The 15,475-nt window shown below is 41.3% G+C and overlaps 1 protein-coding gene across 1 annotated transcript in view; it reads right to left on the bottom strand.

Moving 5' to 3' along the window:
* Nucleotides 1-15,475, bottom strand: part of IBSP (integrin binding sialoprotein) — a 37,022-nt gene that overhangs the window by 11,119 nt on the left and 10,428 nt on the right. Inside the window, exons 2-5 of the mRNA XM_056558277.1 lie at nt 11,789-11,846; nt 11,123-11,173; nt 1,508-1,588; nt 1,357-1,398 (exon numbers count right to left, since the gene is read on the bottom strand). Coding sequence (XP_056414252.1) covers nt 1,357-1,398; nt 1,508-1,588; nt 11,123-11,173; nt 11,789-11,846 — 232 coding nt within the window. The remainder of the gene's footprint in view (nt 1-1,356; nt 1,399-1,507; nt 1,589-11,122; nt 11,174-11,788; nt 11,847-15,475) is intronic.

Raw genomic sequence — 15,475 nt, 5'->3', positions numbered from 1 at the left:
GCACCAGTGCCACCTCACCCCTGCTGGCTATGGCTGTTCGGGGCCCTGATCAGCCAGTAATTCCGGGTCACCGGGTCACTGGAAATCCGATTGACCCGGAATCTGCCGCAGATCACTGGGCTGAATTGTCCAGCGATCTGCGGCCATCGCCGACATGGGGGGTCATCATGACCCCCCTGGGCAATATACCGCGATGCCTGCTGAACGATTTCAGCAGGCATCGGGTACCGGCTCCCCTCCGGCTAGCGGCGGGGGGCCGGGATTTGACAGGACGTACTCAAACGTCCTGAGTCCTTAAGGACTCGGAAAAGGGGCCGTTTGAGTACGTCCTGCGTCCATAAGGGGTTAAAGCTACACCATTCTATATATGTTCCAGTTTTAACCTATTGCTGTTTTGCCTCTATTTCATAAAATTTCTTACTTCTGCTTACATATATGTATTGCCCTAATGTATGTGTTATTGACGAATACACATTGCATCACATATTAGAATGTCATGTCATGTCTGTCTTCATTATTAAGAGAGCCATCTGAAATCTATAGTCCGTTTAGTATATTTCTGCCTTTTGTCGTGTTTGAGGTTAACCTTTATGGTGGTTTTAGAAGTAAGAGTACATTGCTGGGAAAAGATCCCTATAATGAGTCACAAAACCACAGGATTTAAAAATGGTCGACAAAATTACACGCTACATTTATGTTTTAAATTCTGGACATACAAATTTAGTACATTCTTATTGAGCAAAACGTTATCGTCAGTTAAACTTTGGTTGTCTTTTTTCTCTTAATAGTACAAAAGGGTTTAGATGGGTTATTTTTGAAAAATATAGATAAATAAAAAATTTTCTGTATAAGTAAACACTGAAGATTTTCTACTACTGACTGAAAGCAAAGATCTTGATAACTGTGAATAATTCATACCCAAATATTTAAGAAAACCGCAATATGCTAAATAGGCTGAAGATGGCAATGAATTATATTTACAAAAAATTATGAGTTCACCGGTTATGGTGCAGACGAAGACTTACCAAAGAATTAACAAACTGTATCAAACAGCAGCAGCAAATAATAACAAATGCATTTAAACTATAGTATTGCCTGAGGAAAGCTGGAACTTCATGCAGGAGATCGCTGGGGGTTCCCAGTGGTATCCCCCCGCAATCAGAAATTGATCCCCTATTCCAAAATGTATCCCCATAAACTGGAGTACCCCTTTACATTCGAGAAAACCATTCCACCTCATGCTGTCATGTTAAGCTCAAAGATATCAACAATTATTATAAAATTATTTTATAAAGCAAAAATAGAAAAATGGAGGTTACAGCTTTTATGGCCAATTTGTTCACAGTTAGTACATACCTCATCAGAGCTATCTTCATTTTCCTCTGAAGAATCACCGGCCTAAAATATAAAACATGATATGTGATCTGATAGTATTGTGCAATAGGAATATATTACTATATATATATATATATATATATATATATATATATGTTTTTAGTATCCTTACCTTGGCGTAAGTTATATGTTTTGAAGGTGCCTGAAAGTACACATGTCTGAAAAAGTTGTTGATATATCTATTTCTTACTGCCTGAGGAATGGAAAAAAATTGTAGACCTTAACTAATTGTACATCATGATACTGTCACAGGAAATACATTATACAGTATTTTATAAAGTGAAGTTCTTACTTGTATCCACTTTAAAATAGGCATGTCATTAGGTTTTATAGGATACTAGCTGAGTACCTGGTTTTGCCCGGTTTTTCCTTCCAAATCCTTTTTGTGGAGGAAAATAAACAAAGGAGGAAGCTTTTGACTTCATATGCAGTCCTCATATATTGTTGTCATATCCCAACCCCACATCCCGACCTCCTGTCCCGACCTCCTATCCCGACCTCCTATCCCGTCTTCCTATCCCGTCCTCCTACCCTGTCCTCCTACCCCTACCTCCTATCCCGACCTCCTATCCGTTCCTCCTATCCCGTCCTCCTATCACGTCCTCATTTCCCGTCCTCCTATCTCGAGCTCGTATCCAGAACTCCAATCTCGAGCTCCTATCCCGACCTCCTATCCTTTCCTCCTATCTCAACCTCCTATCCTGACCTCCTATCCCGACCTCCTATCCCGACCTCCTTTCCCGTCCTCATATTTTGACCTCCTATCCCGACCTCCTATCCCATCCTCCAATCTCGAGCTCCAATCCCGACCTCCTATCCCGACCTCCTATCCCGTCCTCCTATCCCGACCTCCTATCCCGACCTCCTTTCCTGTCCTCATATCTCGACCTCCTATCTTGACCTCCTATCCCGACCTCCTATCCCGACCTCCTATCCAGACCTCCTTTCCCGTCCTCATATCTTGACCTCCTATCCCGTCCTCCAATCTCGAGCTCCTATCCCGACCTCCTATCCCGACCTCCTATCCCGACCTCCTATCCCGACCTCCTATCCCGTCCTCATATCCCGTCCTCCCATCCCGACCTCCTATCCCGACCTCCTATCCCGACCTTCTATCCCGACCTCATATCCTGTCCTCCTATCCCGACCTCCTATCTCGACCTCCTATCCCGACCTGTAATATGTGTACCAGGTATTGAAATATCTCCAGCCATACAGAAGTTATGTGAGAACATACATTTCCCATTGATTTGCATGGGACTTTAAACAAAAACCACGACCCTCACAAATGGGGGTAGTTAAGGGTTAAATGAACTATCCTATATTTTAAGTGGACATATAAGTAACATGTGACCAAGTATTATTGAAATATTTCAAGCCGTTGGGAAGTTATGCAGTAACATATATTTCACATTGACTTGCATGGGACTTTAAACATAAGCCCTGCCCCTGGCAAATGGGGGTGAGTAAGGGTTAAATTACCTATCCTATGTTTGTTGTTGACATATAAGTAACATGTGTGCCAAGTTTCATGTTAATATCTTTAGCCGTTTGAAAGTTTTTGTGGAACATACACACATACATACACACACACACACACACGTTGAGTTTTATATATATATATAGATAAAGTAAGGGCATGGCTGTATAGGGCTTTTGATACTGAATCTGAATATACCCCTTATTAGTTGACCTCTCCTGTATCAAAGTTTCACAAGATATGCAAATGAGACTTTGGAGCTCAATGGGTGTTCCCCTTAAATGGGCACTGTCACCAACTTTATTTTTTGATATGTTGTAGTACTTATGTACTACAACATATCTCTAATATACTTTTATTATTTTTTTTTCATTAAAAAGGTTTAATTTACATTTAAAAACCGGCTACTGAAAAAGGACTGATTTTGGAGTGGCAATCAGTCCTTTTTCAGTTAGGCTGCACTTGCTCCCTGCCTTTCAATCAGACAGGTGGGAGCGAGCGCATTGGCTCCCCGGCCACTCCTCCCGCACATCGCCGCCGCTGCCTCGTTGCCGCCGCTGTCCCTGCACGCCCGCTGCTGGACTCTGCAGTAACTTCAAGTGTAATGAGGGAATGGGCTATGTGGGGCGGGGCTGGGGGGGAGGAGGGAACGGGCTAGTGCCGTATCGGGGGGGGGGGGGGTAAACGGGCTAGCAAAAAAAAAAAATAGGATGGTGGGAGCTACCCTTTAAGTGCTAGAGGGGAGTGACTAAGTGGTAAAGGGGCTGAGCTGTGCTGGGCTCTAGCAGTTGAGGGGAATGGCTAGTGTGTTCCAAAGCCTAGTTTGCAATTTTTAAATTCTTATATTTTGGCACTGAAGGGGTCAATTGACTGTAAAATATAAAAAATCAAAAAAGGATAAAAAAAAAATGTAATGAGAAAAAAATAATAGAATGAAATAATAAGGTCTGCCTCCCTCTCCACACACATATTTCAGACATTCTGCATGACACAAACATGTTTTGCATGGGCATAAAGGTGCTAAGGCATTCACGTGTTCCTGTCATGCAGAATGTTCTTTACACAAAAAGATAAATAATATTCACCTCTGGCCAACAGTTTTAGTTTGCGCATCCTGAGCCCTGCTTTCTGCTTTTGCTAAAAAATATTTTTGCTTGGATGATTATAATCACCTTGTACATATATTTGGCATTGCTATGTACCAAAGAACAAGATGAATAATTTTTGGGTCAAATGTTATTAATTGAATAAATAGCCTTAAACATTTTGGATTCCTGACCTACAAAATAAATTAATATCTGTTCCAATTTTAAATACTTTAATATGAAATATCAATGTGTTAAACATTTGTGGGAGACTAACATACAAGAAAATTAAACACATCTAGAATGCAGCATTCCAAAAAGTCCTCAAACACCTCTAGCCATTAAGGGTCTATATATGCCGGTGTACATGATGCAGTGTGTGTGCCCCTATGGTGTTTTGTGGGTGTGTAATTCAAGCCTGCAGGGGCATGGATTTGTAAATGTGACCTATTATCCTGTTGAGATGAGAAGAAGCAGCAAAGTAAATATGAAGATACAAAAAAGGCAATCGTTTTTGGCCTTCTTTAACCCCTTAAGGACGCAGGGTTTTTCAGTTTTTGTACTTTCGTTTGTTCCTCATTACCTTTTAAAAATCATAACCCTTTCAATTTTCCACCTAAAAATCCACATGATGGCTTATTTTTTGCATTACCAATTCTACTTTGCAGTGACATTAGTCATTTTATCCAAAAATACACAGAGAAACGGAAAAAAAAATCATTGTGCGACAAAATCGAAGAAAAAACGCTATTTTGTAACTTTTGGGGGCTTCCGTTTCTACGCAGTGCATATTTCGGTAAAAATGACACCTTATCATTATTCTGTAGGTCCATACAGTTAAAATAATACCCTACTTATATAGGTTTAATTTTGTTGTACTTCTGGAAAAAATCATAACTACATGCAGGAAAATTTATATGTTTAAAAATGTCCTTTCTGACCCCTATAACTTTTTTATTTTTCCACGTACAGGGCTGTATGAGGACTAATTATTTGCGCCGTGACCTGAAGTTTTTATCGGTACCATTTTTGTTTTGATCAGACTTTTTGATCACTTTTTATTAATTTTTTAATGGTATAAAAAGTGACCAAAAATAAGCTTTTTTTGACTTTGGATTTTTTTTACGTGTACGCCATACACCGTGCGGTTTAATTAACAATATATTTTTATAGTTCGGACATTTACGCACGCAGCGATACCACACATGTTTATTTTTATTTACACTGTTTTATTTTTTTCATGGGAAAAGGGGGGTGATTCAAACTTTTATTAGGGAAGGGGTTAAATGACCTTTATTAACACTTTTTTTTTTTTACTCTTTTTTTGCAGTGTTATAGGTCCCATAGGGACCTATAACACTGCACACACTGATCTCTCATGCTAATCACATGGTATTAACACACCTGTGATCAGTGTAATCGGCGCTTGACTGCTCCTGCCTTGATCTCGGGCACGGAGCAGTCATTCGTCGATCGGACACCAAGGCAGGTAAGGGCCCTCCCGGTGTCCTGTAAGCTGTTCAGGACGCCGCGATTTCACCGCGGCGGTCCCGAACAGCCCGACTGAGCAGCCGGGTTACTTTCACTTTCACTTCAGACGCGGCGGTCAGCTTTGATCGCCACGTCTGAAGGGTTATTACAGGGCATCACCGCGACCCGATGTCCTGCCATTGATAGCCGCCGGGACCGACCCGATGTGACGCGGGGACACCGCGTGACCCCGCGGCATATCGCGGGAGCCAGCAGAGGACGTAAATATACGTCCTTCGTCGTTAAAGGGGTACTCCGGTGGAGAACTTTTTTTTTTTTTTTAAATCAACTGGTGCCAGAAAGTTAAACAAATTTGTATATTACTTCTATTTAAAAATATTAATCCTTCCAGTACATATTAGCTGCTGAATACTACAGAGGAAATTCTTTGCTTTTTGGAACACAGAGCTCTCTGCTGACATCATGACCACAGGGCTCTCTGCTGACACCTCTGTCCATTTTAAGAACTGTCCAGAGTAGGAGAAAATCCCCATAGACAACATATGCTGCTCTGGACAGTTCCTAAAATGGACAGAGATGTCAGCAGAGAGCACTGTGGTCATGATGTCAGCGGAGAGCTTTGTGTTCCAAAAAGAAAATAATTTCCTCTGTAGTATTCAGCAGCCAATAAGTACTGGAAGGATTAAGATTTTTTAATAGAAGTAATTTACAAATCTGTTTAACTTTCTGCACCAGTTGATTAAAAAAAAAAAAAAACCTTTAAAGTGCCCCTGTGGCCAACACTTGGGCATCTCTGGTGATCCTATAGAAATGAAGAATGCATGTGCCTTCTACTGCACTTACTCCTCACTGAGATCCAGGGTCCCGTTCAGAAGATTGCGGGGTTCCAGTGGTCAGACCCCCTGTGATCAGCTACTTATCCCCTATCGCGTGGATAAGGAATAAGTTAGTTTTCACTGGACAATCCCTACAATGGCTAAACCTATGGTTAGAAAAGACACTCTGCTGTTCAGTAACAATATTCAATGTACTACTATTCTAATATATTGCTATATATATTGCTATAATAAATTAAAGTACAAAAGATGTTGTGGACAGATCAATAAGTAACATATCTCTATACAAAATGTGTTGCACTCTGTAATGAGTGTGGTCTAGTAGTGTATTTCTGCTATTTATCTGAGCCTGGTCTTATATATATATATATATAGCTAATGGCCAATGTCCTGACATGGTTCGGTGATAACGCAAACAGCAGCAGGCATTGGATAGAAGGGCATATTTATCTAACCATATTGCACACACAAGTTACATAGTAGGTATGCCAGTGGTTTGGGTCAAATGAAGGTCTAATCCATCAAAAAAGGCCCAGCTTTGAAAATGGATTTTGCATGCCTGTCCAAGTAGAGCCATGACATTTTTACTGGGCTGTGTATTCCCTTTAATGATCATTTACTGTGCAACTTCCAGTGCACAGGAGGTGTATGCGGTGCTCCTCTATAATTATGTAATTGTAGGTACTCTCTGCCAAAACATATATAGATGGCGGTCCCACACATACACACATCAGATGCTTTAAAATAACATTTTTCCTGCTCGAAGCTACAAATTGCATCCGCTTGCCAAGATTTCTTTTGCCTTTAACACATTGCTGCCACTTGTCTTTATATTTTTTTAGCTACTGTACAATGAGTCTTTAAGGGTTTGAGCATAACTTTACAATCTAAGTATAGATATAATCTACATACCCCAGTTCATCCAAGCTCTTATAAAGTAGTTTTGTGATGTAATGATGATACACCCTATAGTAGAAATATCTACCAATAGCTTAGTACTCCACCTTTTTCTGTTTGTCTCTTGAGTCCCTCCTCTAGAGGGAGAAGCTTCTGAAATAAAAGGAACCTAAGGGGAAACCTGATGCATTTTTCCTAAAGGTCTAAATTTGAAGGAATAAAGATTAAAGGGGTGGTCTGGGAAGATAAAATTGAAAAAAGGGGACAGTCTGGGTTAAAAAAAATTAAGACATGAACCTTCACATGGATAATGTAGATGAAAAAATAAAAGAGTTATAGCTTTTAAAAGGCAAGGATGCAATAACGTGTAATACACAGGTATAATATAGGGCTCATGGACACCTATAGAAGCTGAGCACATGCACGGTGCACAGGTATATAGAGGTACAGTATAGGGCTCATGGACACCTATGGAAGCTGGCCACATGCACGGTGCACAGGTATATAGAGGTACAGTATAGGGCTCATGGACACCTATAGAAGCTGGCCACATGCACGGTGCACAGGTATATAGAGGTACAGTATAGGGCTCATGGACACCTATAGAAGCTGAGCACATGCACGGTGCACAGGTATATAGAGGTACAGTATAGGGCTCATGGACACCTATAGAAGCTGGCCACATGCACGGTGCACAGGTATATAGAGGTACAGCATAGGGCTCGTGGACACCTATAGAAGCTGGCCACATGCACGGTGCACAGGTATATAGAGGTACAGTATAGGGCTCATGGACACCTATGGAAGCTGGCCACATGCATGGTGCACAGGTATATAGAGGTACAGTATAGGGCTCATGGACACCTATAGAAGCTGGCCACATGCACGGTGCACAGGTATATAGAGGTACAGTATAGGGCTCATGGACACCTATAGAAGCTGGCCACATGCACGGTGCACAGGTATATAGAGGTACAGCATAGGGCTCGTGGACACCTATAGAAGCTGGCCACATGCACGGTGCACAGGTATATAGAGGTACAGTATAGGGCTCATGGACACCTATAGAAGCTGAGCACATGCACGGTGCACAGGTATATAGAGGTACAGTATAGGGCTCATGGACACCTATGGAAGCTGGCCACATGCATGGTGCACAGGTATATAGAGGTACAGTATAGGGCTCATGGACACCTATAGAAGCTGGCCACATGCATGGTGCACAGGTATATAGAGGTACAGTATAGGGCTCATGGACACCTATAGAAGCTGGCCACATGCATGGTGCACAGGTATATAGAGGTACAGTATAGGGATCATGGACACCTATAGAAGCTGGCCACATGCATGGTGCACAGGAATATATAGAGGTACAGTATAGGGATCATGGACACCTATAGAAGCTGGCCACATGCACGATGCACAGGTATATAGAGGTACAGTATAGGGCTCATGGACACCTATAGAAGCTGGCCACATGCACGGTGCACAGGTATATAGAGGTACAGTATAGGGCTCATGGACACCTATAGAAGCTGGCCACATGCACGGTGCACAGGTATATAGAGGTACAGTATAGGGCTCATGGACACCTATAGAAGCTGGCCACATGCACGGTGCACAGGTATATAGAGGTACAGTATAGGGCTCATGGACACCTATAGAAGCTGGCCACATGCATGGTGCACAGGTATATATAGAGGTACAGTATAGGGCTCATGGACACCTATAGAAGCTGGCCACATGCACGGTGCACAGGTATATAGAGGTACAGTATAGGGCTCATGGACACCTATGGAAGCTGGCCACATGCACGGTGCACAGGTATATAGAGGTACAGTATAGGGCTCATGGACACCTATGGAAGCTGGCCACATGCACGGTGCACAGGTATATAGAGGTACAGTATAGGGCTCATGGACATTATAGAAGCTGGCCACATGCACGGTGCACAGGTATATAGAGGTACAGTATAGGGCTCATGGACACCTATGGAAACTGGCCACATGCATGGTGCACAGGTATATAGAGGTACAGTATAGGGCTCATGGACACCTATGGAAGCTGGCCACATGCACGGTGCACAGGTATATAGAGGTACAGTATAGGGCTCATGGACCTCTTAAGAATTTCCTGTATATGCTCATAAGTCCTATACTGTACCTCTTTACCGAGCATGTGACCAGCTTATATTGTCTTGCCTTCAGAAGTTACCTTATATCTTTACAGCCCTTTCTGTGCTTAGACTCAGTCAGTGGACAACGGCAGGCTTGGGTTGTGCATGCAGCAGGCGCAAGTGTAACTACACCTCTCCTGCTCCACTCTTCTTTGTCAGCTTATATCATGAGCACTTGAGCAGACGTTCCTCCGTGCGGCACGTTTGCTCCTCTAAGAGTGGCAGAGCCCATGGGCACCTGGAAGATGCTGCTGTGGCACCAGCAAGCATTTAAAGGGGTTATCCAGGAAAAAACTTTTTTTTTATAGATCAACTGGCTCCAGAAAGTTAAACAGATTTGTAAATGACTTCTATTAAAAAAAATCTTAATCCTTTCAGTGCTTATGAGCTGCTGAAGTTGAGTTGTTCTTTTCTGTGCTCTCTGACTACACATGTCTCAGGAGCTATTCAGAGTAGAAGCAAATTCCCATTGCAAACCTATTCTGCTCTGTGCAGTTCCTGAGACAAGAAGAGATGTCAGCAGAGAGCACTGTTTCCAGACAGATAAGAACAACTCAACTTCAGTAGCTGATAATTATTGGAAGGTTTAAGATTTTTTAATAGAAGTAATTTACAAACCTGTTTAACTTTCTGGAGCCAGTTGATCTAAAAAAAAAGTTTTTCCTGGAATACTCCTTTAACAAAAAAGAAAATAAAGCAAGTAGTTGCGGCAAAGGGCCAGGCCCCCTAATACTGCCTATCCTGATGGTGGCCCTGATTACAACTGGCAGGTATTCTGTCATTATTGGTTCCCTCCAGAGGAAATCATGCAGGGGAGATGCACCTCCCCCACCGTCCCCTGTTCCTATTCCTATGGGAGCTGCAAGTGGTCCTCAGAGCGCTCTGCAGCCTAATGTAATCACGGAGCTTCAGGCTGTAATCACTCCCACTCCAGCGTGATTGACAGCAAGGGCACTGCCAGTGTTACCAATTGGCTCTGTATACTTACTGAAGTTTTGGGAGTCCAGAAGCCATTTAATGCCCAGGGATATACACAACTTTTGAGCCTTTGCCGGATTTCAGTGAGCAGAGGGAGTAAAGCAGTAATGTCAGTGGTGCCCGAGCTGTCAATCAGGCCTGAGGGGCAGTGATTACAGCTCAGAGTTCCATGACTATATGAAGATGCCACATACCCCAAAGTCTACTTGTAGCTCATTACCATACCTTTTGGGACCTCCCTACAGATGCTGTTTTCTTAGTTTCTGGGTCCACACTGACCCATCTCAGCACAAGGAAGTTTCCGCTCCATCAATCACTGGCTGGGGAGTGTCACCGCTTCGGCATGTGATTGGTTAAGCAGGCATTTCCTGTGTGTGGAGATGGGGACCAGCATTTGGTGAACAGCAGGGGCACAGGCAGGCGACACTGTTCACCTCACCACTTTGATTAATAAATAGTAAGTGAGACAGAATGACATTGTGTGACAGATTAAAACTTACACTGAGTCACAATTTTTGTACGTAGTAATCTGTGTCACAAAACCAAATTTGGTGAAAAGCAGGTTTATGAATACATGAAAAAAAAAACATGTAGAAAAGTATATATCTCCTCTAGTGTGCTTCTATGGTATAACTATCCCACATATAGCACCAAACATGGGACCATACCACCAGCAAGACATATGCAATTTGGTTTTCTTTCGAACATCATAATTCATAATATGGACTGACGTGACTAAAACCAGTATAAAGATTGTTATGGTAAACAAAAATAAATTACTTACTCCTTTTTCGTCAGAATCATCCCCTTTCCATTTCCTCTGAAAACGATTTATCTTAACAAACAAAAATAATTTGTGCATATTAATGTTATGCATTAAAATGAAATGTTTGTTAAAGCTGGACTACCTTTTGAAGTCACTATTGTAACTCAAAGGACGTGTAGAAAATTATGAAAACTGTCTATTTTTTTTCCGATCAGCAATATAATTGTAATGGATTGTATACTATGTGTCTAACCTAGAATAATCTTGAACTTTATTAACATTTCTTAACACGTTTAGATACTTATGCAATTACACGTGTGTTCATGGGAACTCCTGCCACCAAGATGTCAAATTTTCAATGGAATTATTAAAATTCTTTTTTAATTGGCTTTACTATGAGATCTATAAAATAGTGGGACCCTAGTGCACTGGCCTTGGGGCTGATCCATCCAAGCAAACTAAAATACCACTACAGTGTTACAAATGTTGTGAGTACATTGTTCTTTACTACATTAGATGATGACTTCCCCACATTAGACATAGGGGTAAGTAGTGCAGCCTGCCCTCACAGATTCCACTAATGCCTCTTATAAAACGTAAGTTAGGTCTAGTAAATGAGGATGAAATGCAATGTTGTTTACATGTGCCTGCCCCTCTGTAAATTTTCCAATTCAAATTTCTTACATAAAATGCACTGCTGAGACCCCAAAGAAAGATAAATATGAGTGCCGTCTTCATTTTTCTGTAACAAAAAAAAGAAATACACATGCTTAAGAAAATGATAAGACGTTAATAAACTAATAATGGTTAAGGAAGATCCCTTTTTTTATCTTGAAGCAGCATGGTGCCCCAGGGTGTATGTACCATTGGGGCAGCTCAAGCGGTTGCTAAGGATCCCCTAAAAAAAGGCGCCAGTACAAGTCAGCTCTCCAAAGGCCATACCACATTAACAAGCAAGGTTGTTGGAATTTTTAAATCAAGTATTTGGAAAAATATGAGATGAAAATAAGCATCAATCACGTTATCCTTAGATGATAATTCTTAAATAATAGTTGTGTCACCAATCACCAGCAGGGGACCTCATTTTAACCTTTAATATAGTTTAGAATAACTGTATTTCCCCTGTTAGCTTTAATAATTAAAACCAAGTACAAAAATATTCTTTTTTTGTAATTTTCTTCCCGGATTATAAATGTTTTGTTTTAGATTTTTGCACATGATTATGGGAGCAGCCATCTTGACTGCTCTTCTGCCTTTCTCCATGAACAGCAGGTGACAGATTGTTTTACAGCAGCAATGTGGACCATAGGAAAGTGTATTCTGGGAACGATTGTTGGATTTCTATAGAGTTGTAGGCATGTTCTGTGACTGATACAGAAGTCACTATGCAGAGAAGTAGAGGAAGGGAGCTGAGACCATCAAATCTTGTCTGCAGTGAGGTCTTTGCTATTTGCATCCAGCTTTATAATAGTTGTCACTTTTCATTGTGATTCTGTCTGTGAAGATAAATCTCCTCATAATCACGGGCAGGATCTGCACGTTTCGCTCTGCAGAGGTTTGCTCCCTGACAAAGCTTAGCAGAGAGAAACATGCGTTGGGGGTTACACACACTCTTGGGTGAGAATCTTTAGGACAGATATTGTGGCTCATCTTGTAACCTTGGGCCTTTTCCTTTATCTTTGATGTCCTTTCACTATTTCATGTTTTTCAACATATTTACTTCTGTTTTGGTTGTTATGGACTTAGATTTATTATGTCCCATCTTGGCCAGGGTGGAGACCTATTCTTGCTCTCACCCTGGTTTAACCCTTGTACTTTTTTCTCTCCAGAGGTGGTGTGTATTTTTTGTAGGGGGTGAAATTTGATTTTTAAATGAAAAACTTCATGTTTTGTATATACACTGTGATCAGTGCTTTCTTTGGTGTACATATGCCTGTGATATGTCTAAAGATTTTTCCTATGACAGATATACTTAAACTCTTGTGATATATTAAACAGGGCAAGCTAATATTGAATAGTCATTTATATGCACATTGATTTCATGTGTAATTCCATGACCTCAGGGTAGCCAAGAAGGGATCACATGACCTCTGTTTAGCCAATTGCCTTGAAAGGAGGAGGAATGGTCACCTGACCTCAGAGAAGCCAATAATGCATTGAATACAGTGAAAATTCAATATAAAGGCATCATAGGAGTGTGTTAGAGGCATCATAAAAGCGTATGCATGCAGCTGTTATTTGAGGGAGAGCCCCTGTTTTCAAGGGACAGTATGTGCAGGGTGTACTTTACAGCCTAGATAGGAGTAGGACCGCTCCACTTTTACAATATTCCAAAGTATTTTACAGAAATACTGCAGGGTGCTGCATGTGTTTACTCAGAGAGCAGATCAGTTTTACAGACAATATGGGACATTTATCATGGTCTTTACCCTTTTTTGTATGTGTGTATAAAACTGTCCCTTAAACAGCCGCACAAGCTGTTTTGCGACTTTTGTTGCCCATTTCCACATAAAGCAATGTTTTTAGTGAGCTGTGCAAACACATTGGGGTTTATTTACTAAGAGTGTAGGTTTCTTTATGGGTTTTGATTTCCAACTGGTATTTTCCCAAGGTATTTACTAAGGTTTCCCTACATTTTGCACTTTTCCCTACTTTTTTGCTTTTTTTTACAACTGTTCTGATCTGTCAGGTTTTTCCAAGCTCAAATCCACCACATTTTCTTTGACAACCTTAGTAAATATGTTGGGATTTTTCAAAACTGTTGGGGACACGCCCCTTTTATCGGGACCACGCCCACTTTCCCCTGTTACCACGCCCGCTTTTCGGGGTTTTCTTGTAAAATGGAGGGTTTTGGTTTTTTTGGGTCGCAAATTGTGTCACATGGAACGTGCAACACAATTTGGGCGCAAGACCTGACAAAAAAGTCGGGATCACATTAGTAAATAAACCTCATTGTCTAATCACATATTCAAGCGTGCCAGCTTTTGTAGTGGCACACAAATAAGTTGGGAAAATCATTTAAAAAAAACAGTTTTTTATGAGTTTTGCAAACATATTGTTAAGTCGCATATTGAAGCATTGCAGTAGCACCCAAATAGGGGGGTAAAGGCAGTGGGAAAAGGATTGTGTCATTTTGTATAATTCCAACTAAAAATGTTAGATAAATTAAAAGCTAGGCAAGAAATGGTTAGAGGAAAGAGCACTCTTGCCATGTCCTCTGCCAGTAAGCATGTGGGTGGCGGTACCAGCAGTGTGGACACTAGCCATATGCCCAGGCTCAGGCCAAGTAGCAGCAGCCATTTGCCCAGGCCCAGTACAAGTAGCGGTAGCCATATGCTTAGGTCCAGTACAAGTAGCAGCAACCATGTGCCATGGCGGGGTATTAGCTGTTGTAGCAGCCATATGTTTCTGCAGTAGTAGCAGGATCAGAAAGCCTGAGTTGTCTATATCTTCCAGGGCAGGTGTTGTTTCGGAGGATGTGGCCATTAGGGACTGGTTGGCTTGTTCTTAGTCATCTTAGGAGGGGGAGGACTCTGACACTATGACATTAAGCCAGGTGCCAGTGGATTTCTTCTTCTCTACCATCACTTGGCACATTAAAATTAGCACTTCTGCCCTTACCATTTTATAATGTCTGTCTTTGCTGCCCTCTCTTAATGGGCCCCCAATTTTGTTACTCAGAGGAGACAGCACTTTGGGTGCTAAAAACAAGGATAGTGATGAGGAGGAGTTATATGAAGACAGTCAGCTTCTAGAGTGTGTTGCAGAGGTGGTGGAGGTGGAAACAAGGGCCAAGCATAGCTGTGGTAATATGACTGGTAGTAACTTTACAGGGTGCCAATCTTGTTGCTACTCCCCATAATGGGTTAATATGTGGATAGCTTGTAAAAATGTTGTGCTTCTTTACTTGCCAGGCACATCACCTGTTGCTACTCCAAAAAAGGGATAATTTTGGACCACTTTAAAAAAGCCATTGCATCTTTCAATACCTTCTTTTGTGTATTAACACAAGCAGGCAACTGCCACGAAAAATGACTCATTTTTCGACTTTTTTTTTGTCTAGTACGGTGTGTGTTTAATAAACTGTTAGTCACCACTGTTTTTTGAAAAATGTGCTCATCTTATGTATCTACCCTTTTGTTGTGTTTACCTCCATTAAAATTTAATTTGCACATTATCAAAGTAACCTGTGGGGTGCATTTCATTTCTGTTTATTTTCTGCTATTTCTTATTTCTCTCACGGTACAAGTAATTTTTCTGTTGTGTTCTACTGTTATATCTGTCTGGGAAGTGTTCTTTCTTAAGCCTAGTTATTGCATTTCTTTCATAAAAAGATATTTTTAGAAAACAGTATTCTGTAGGATAAAATGT

The sequence above is a fragment of the Hyla sarda genome, chromosome 1 (assembly GCF_029499605.1).
Source record: "Hyla sarda isolate aHylSar1 chromosome 1, aHylSar1.hap1, whole genome shotgun sequence".
NCBI classification, from domain to species: Eukaryota; Metazoa; Chordata; class Amphibia; order Anura; family Hylidae; genus Hyla; species Hyla sarda.
This window is presented reverse-complemented; position numbering and strand designations above follow the sequence as displayed.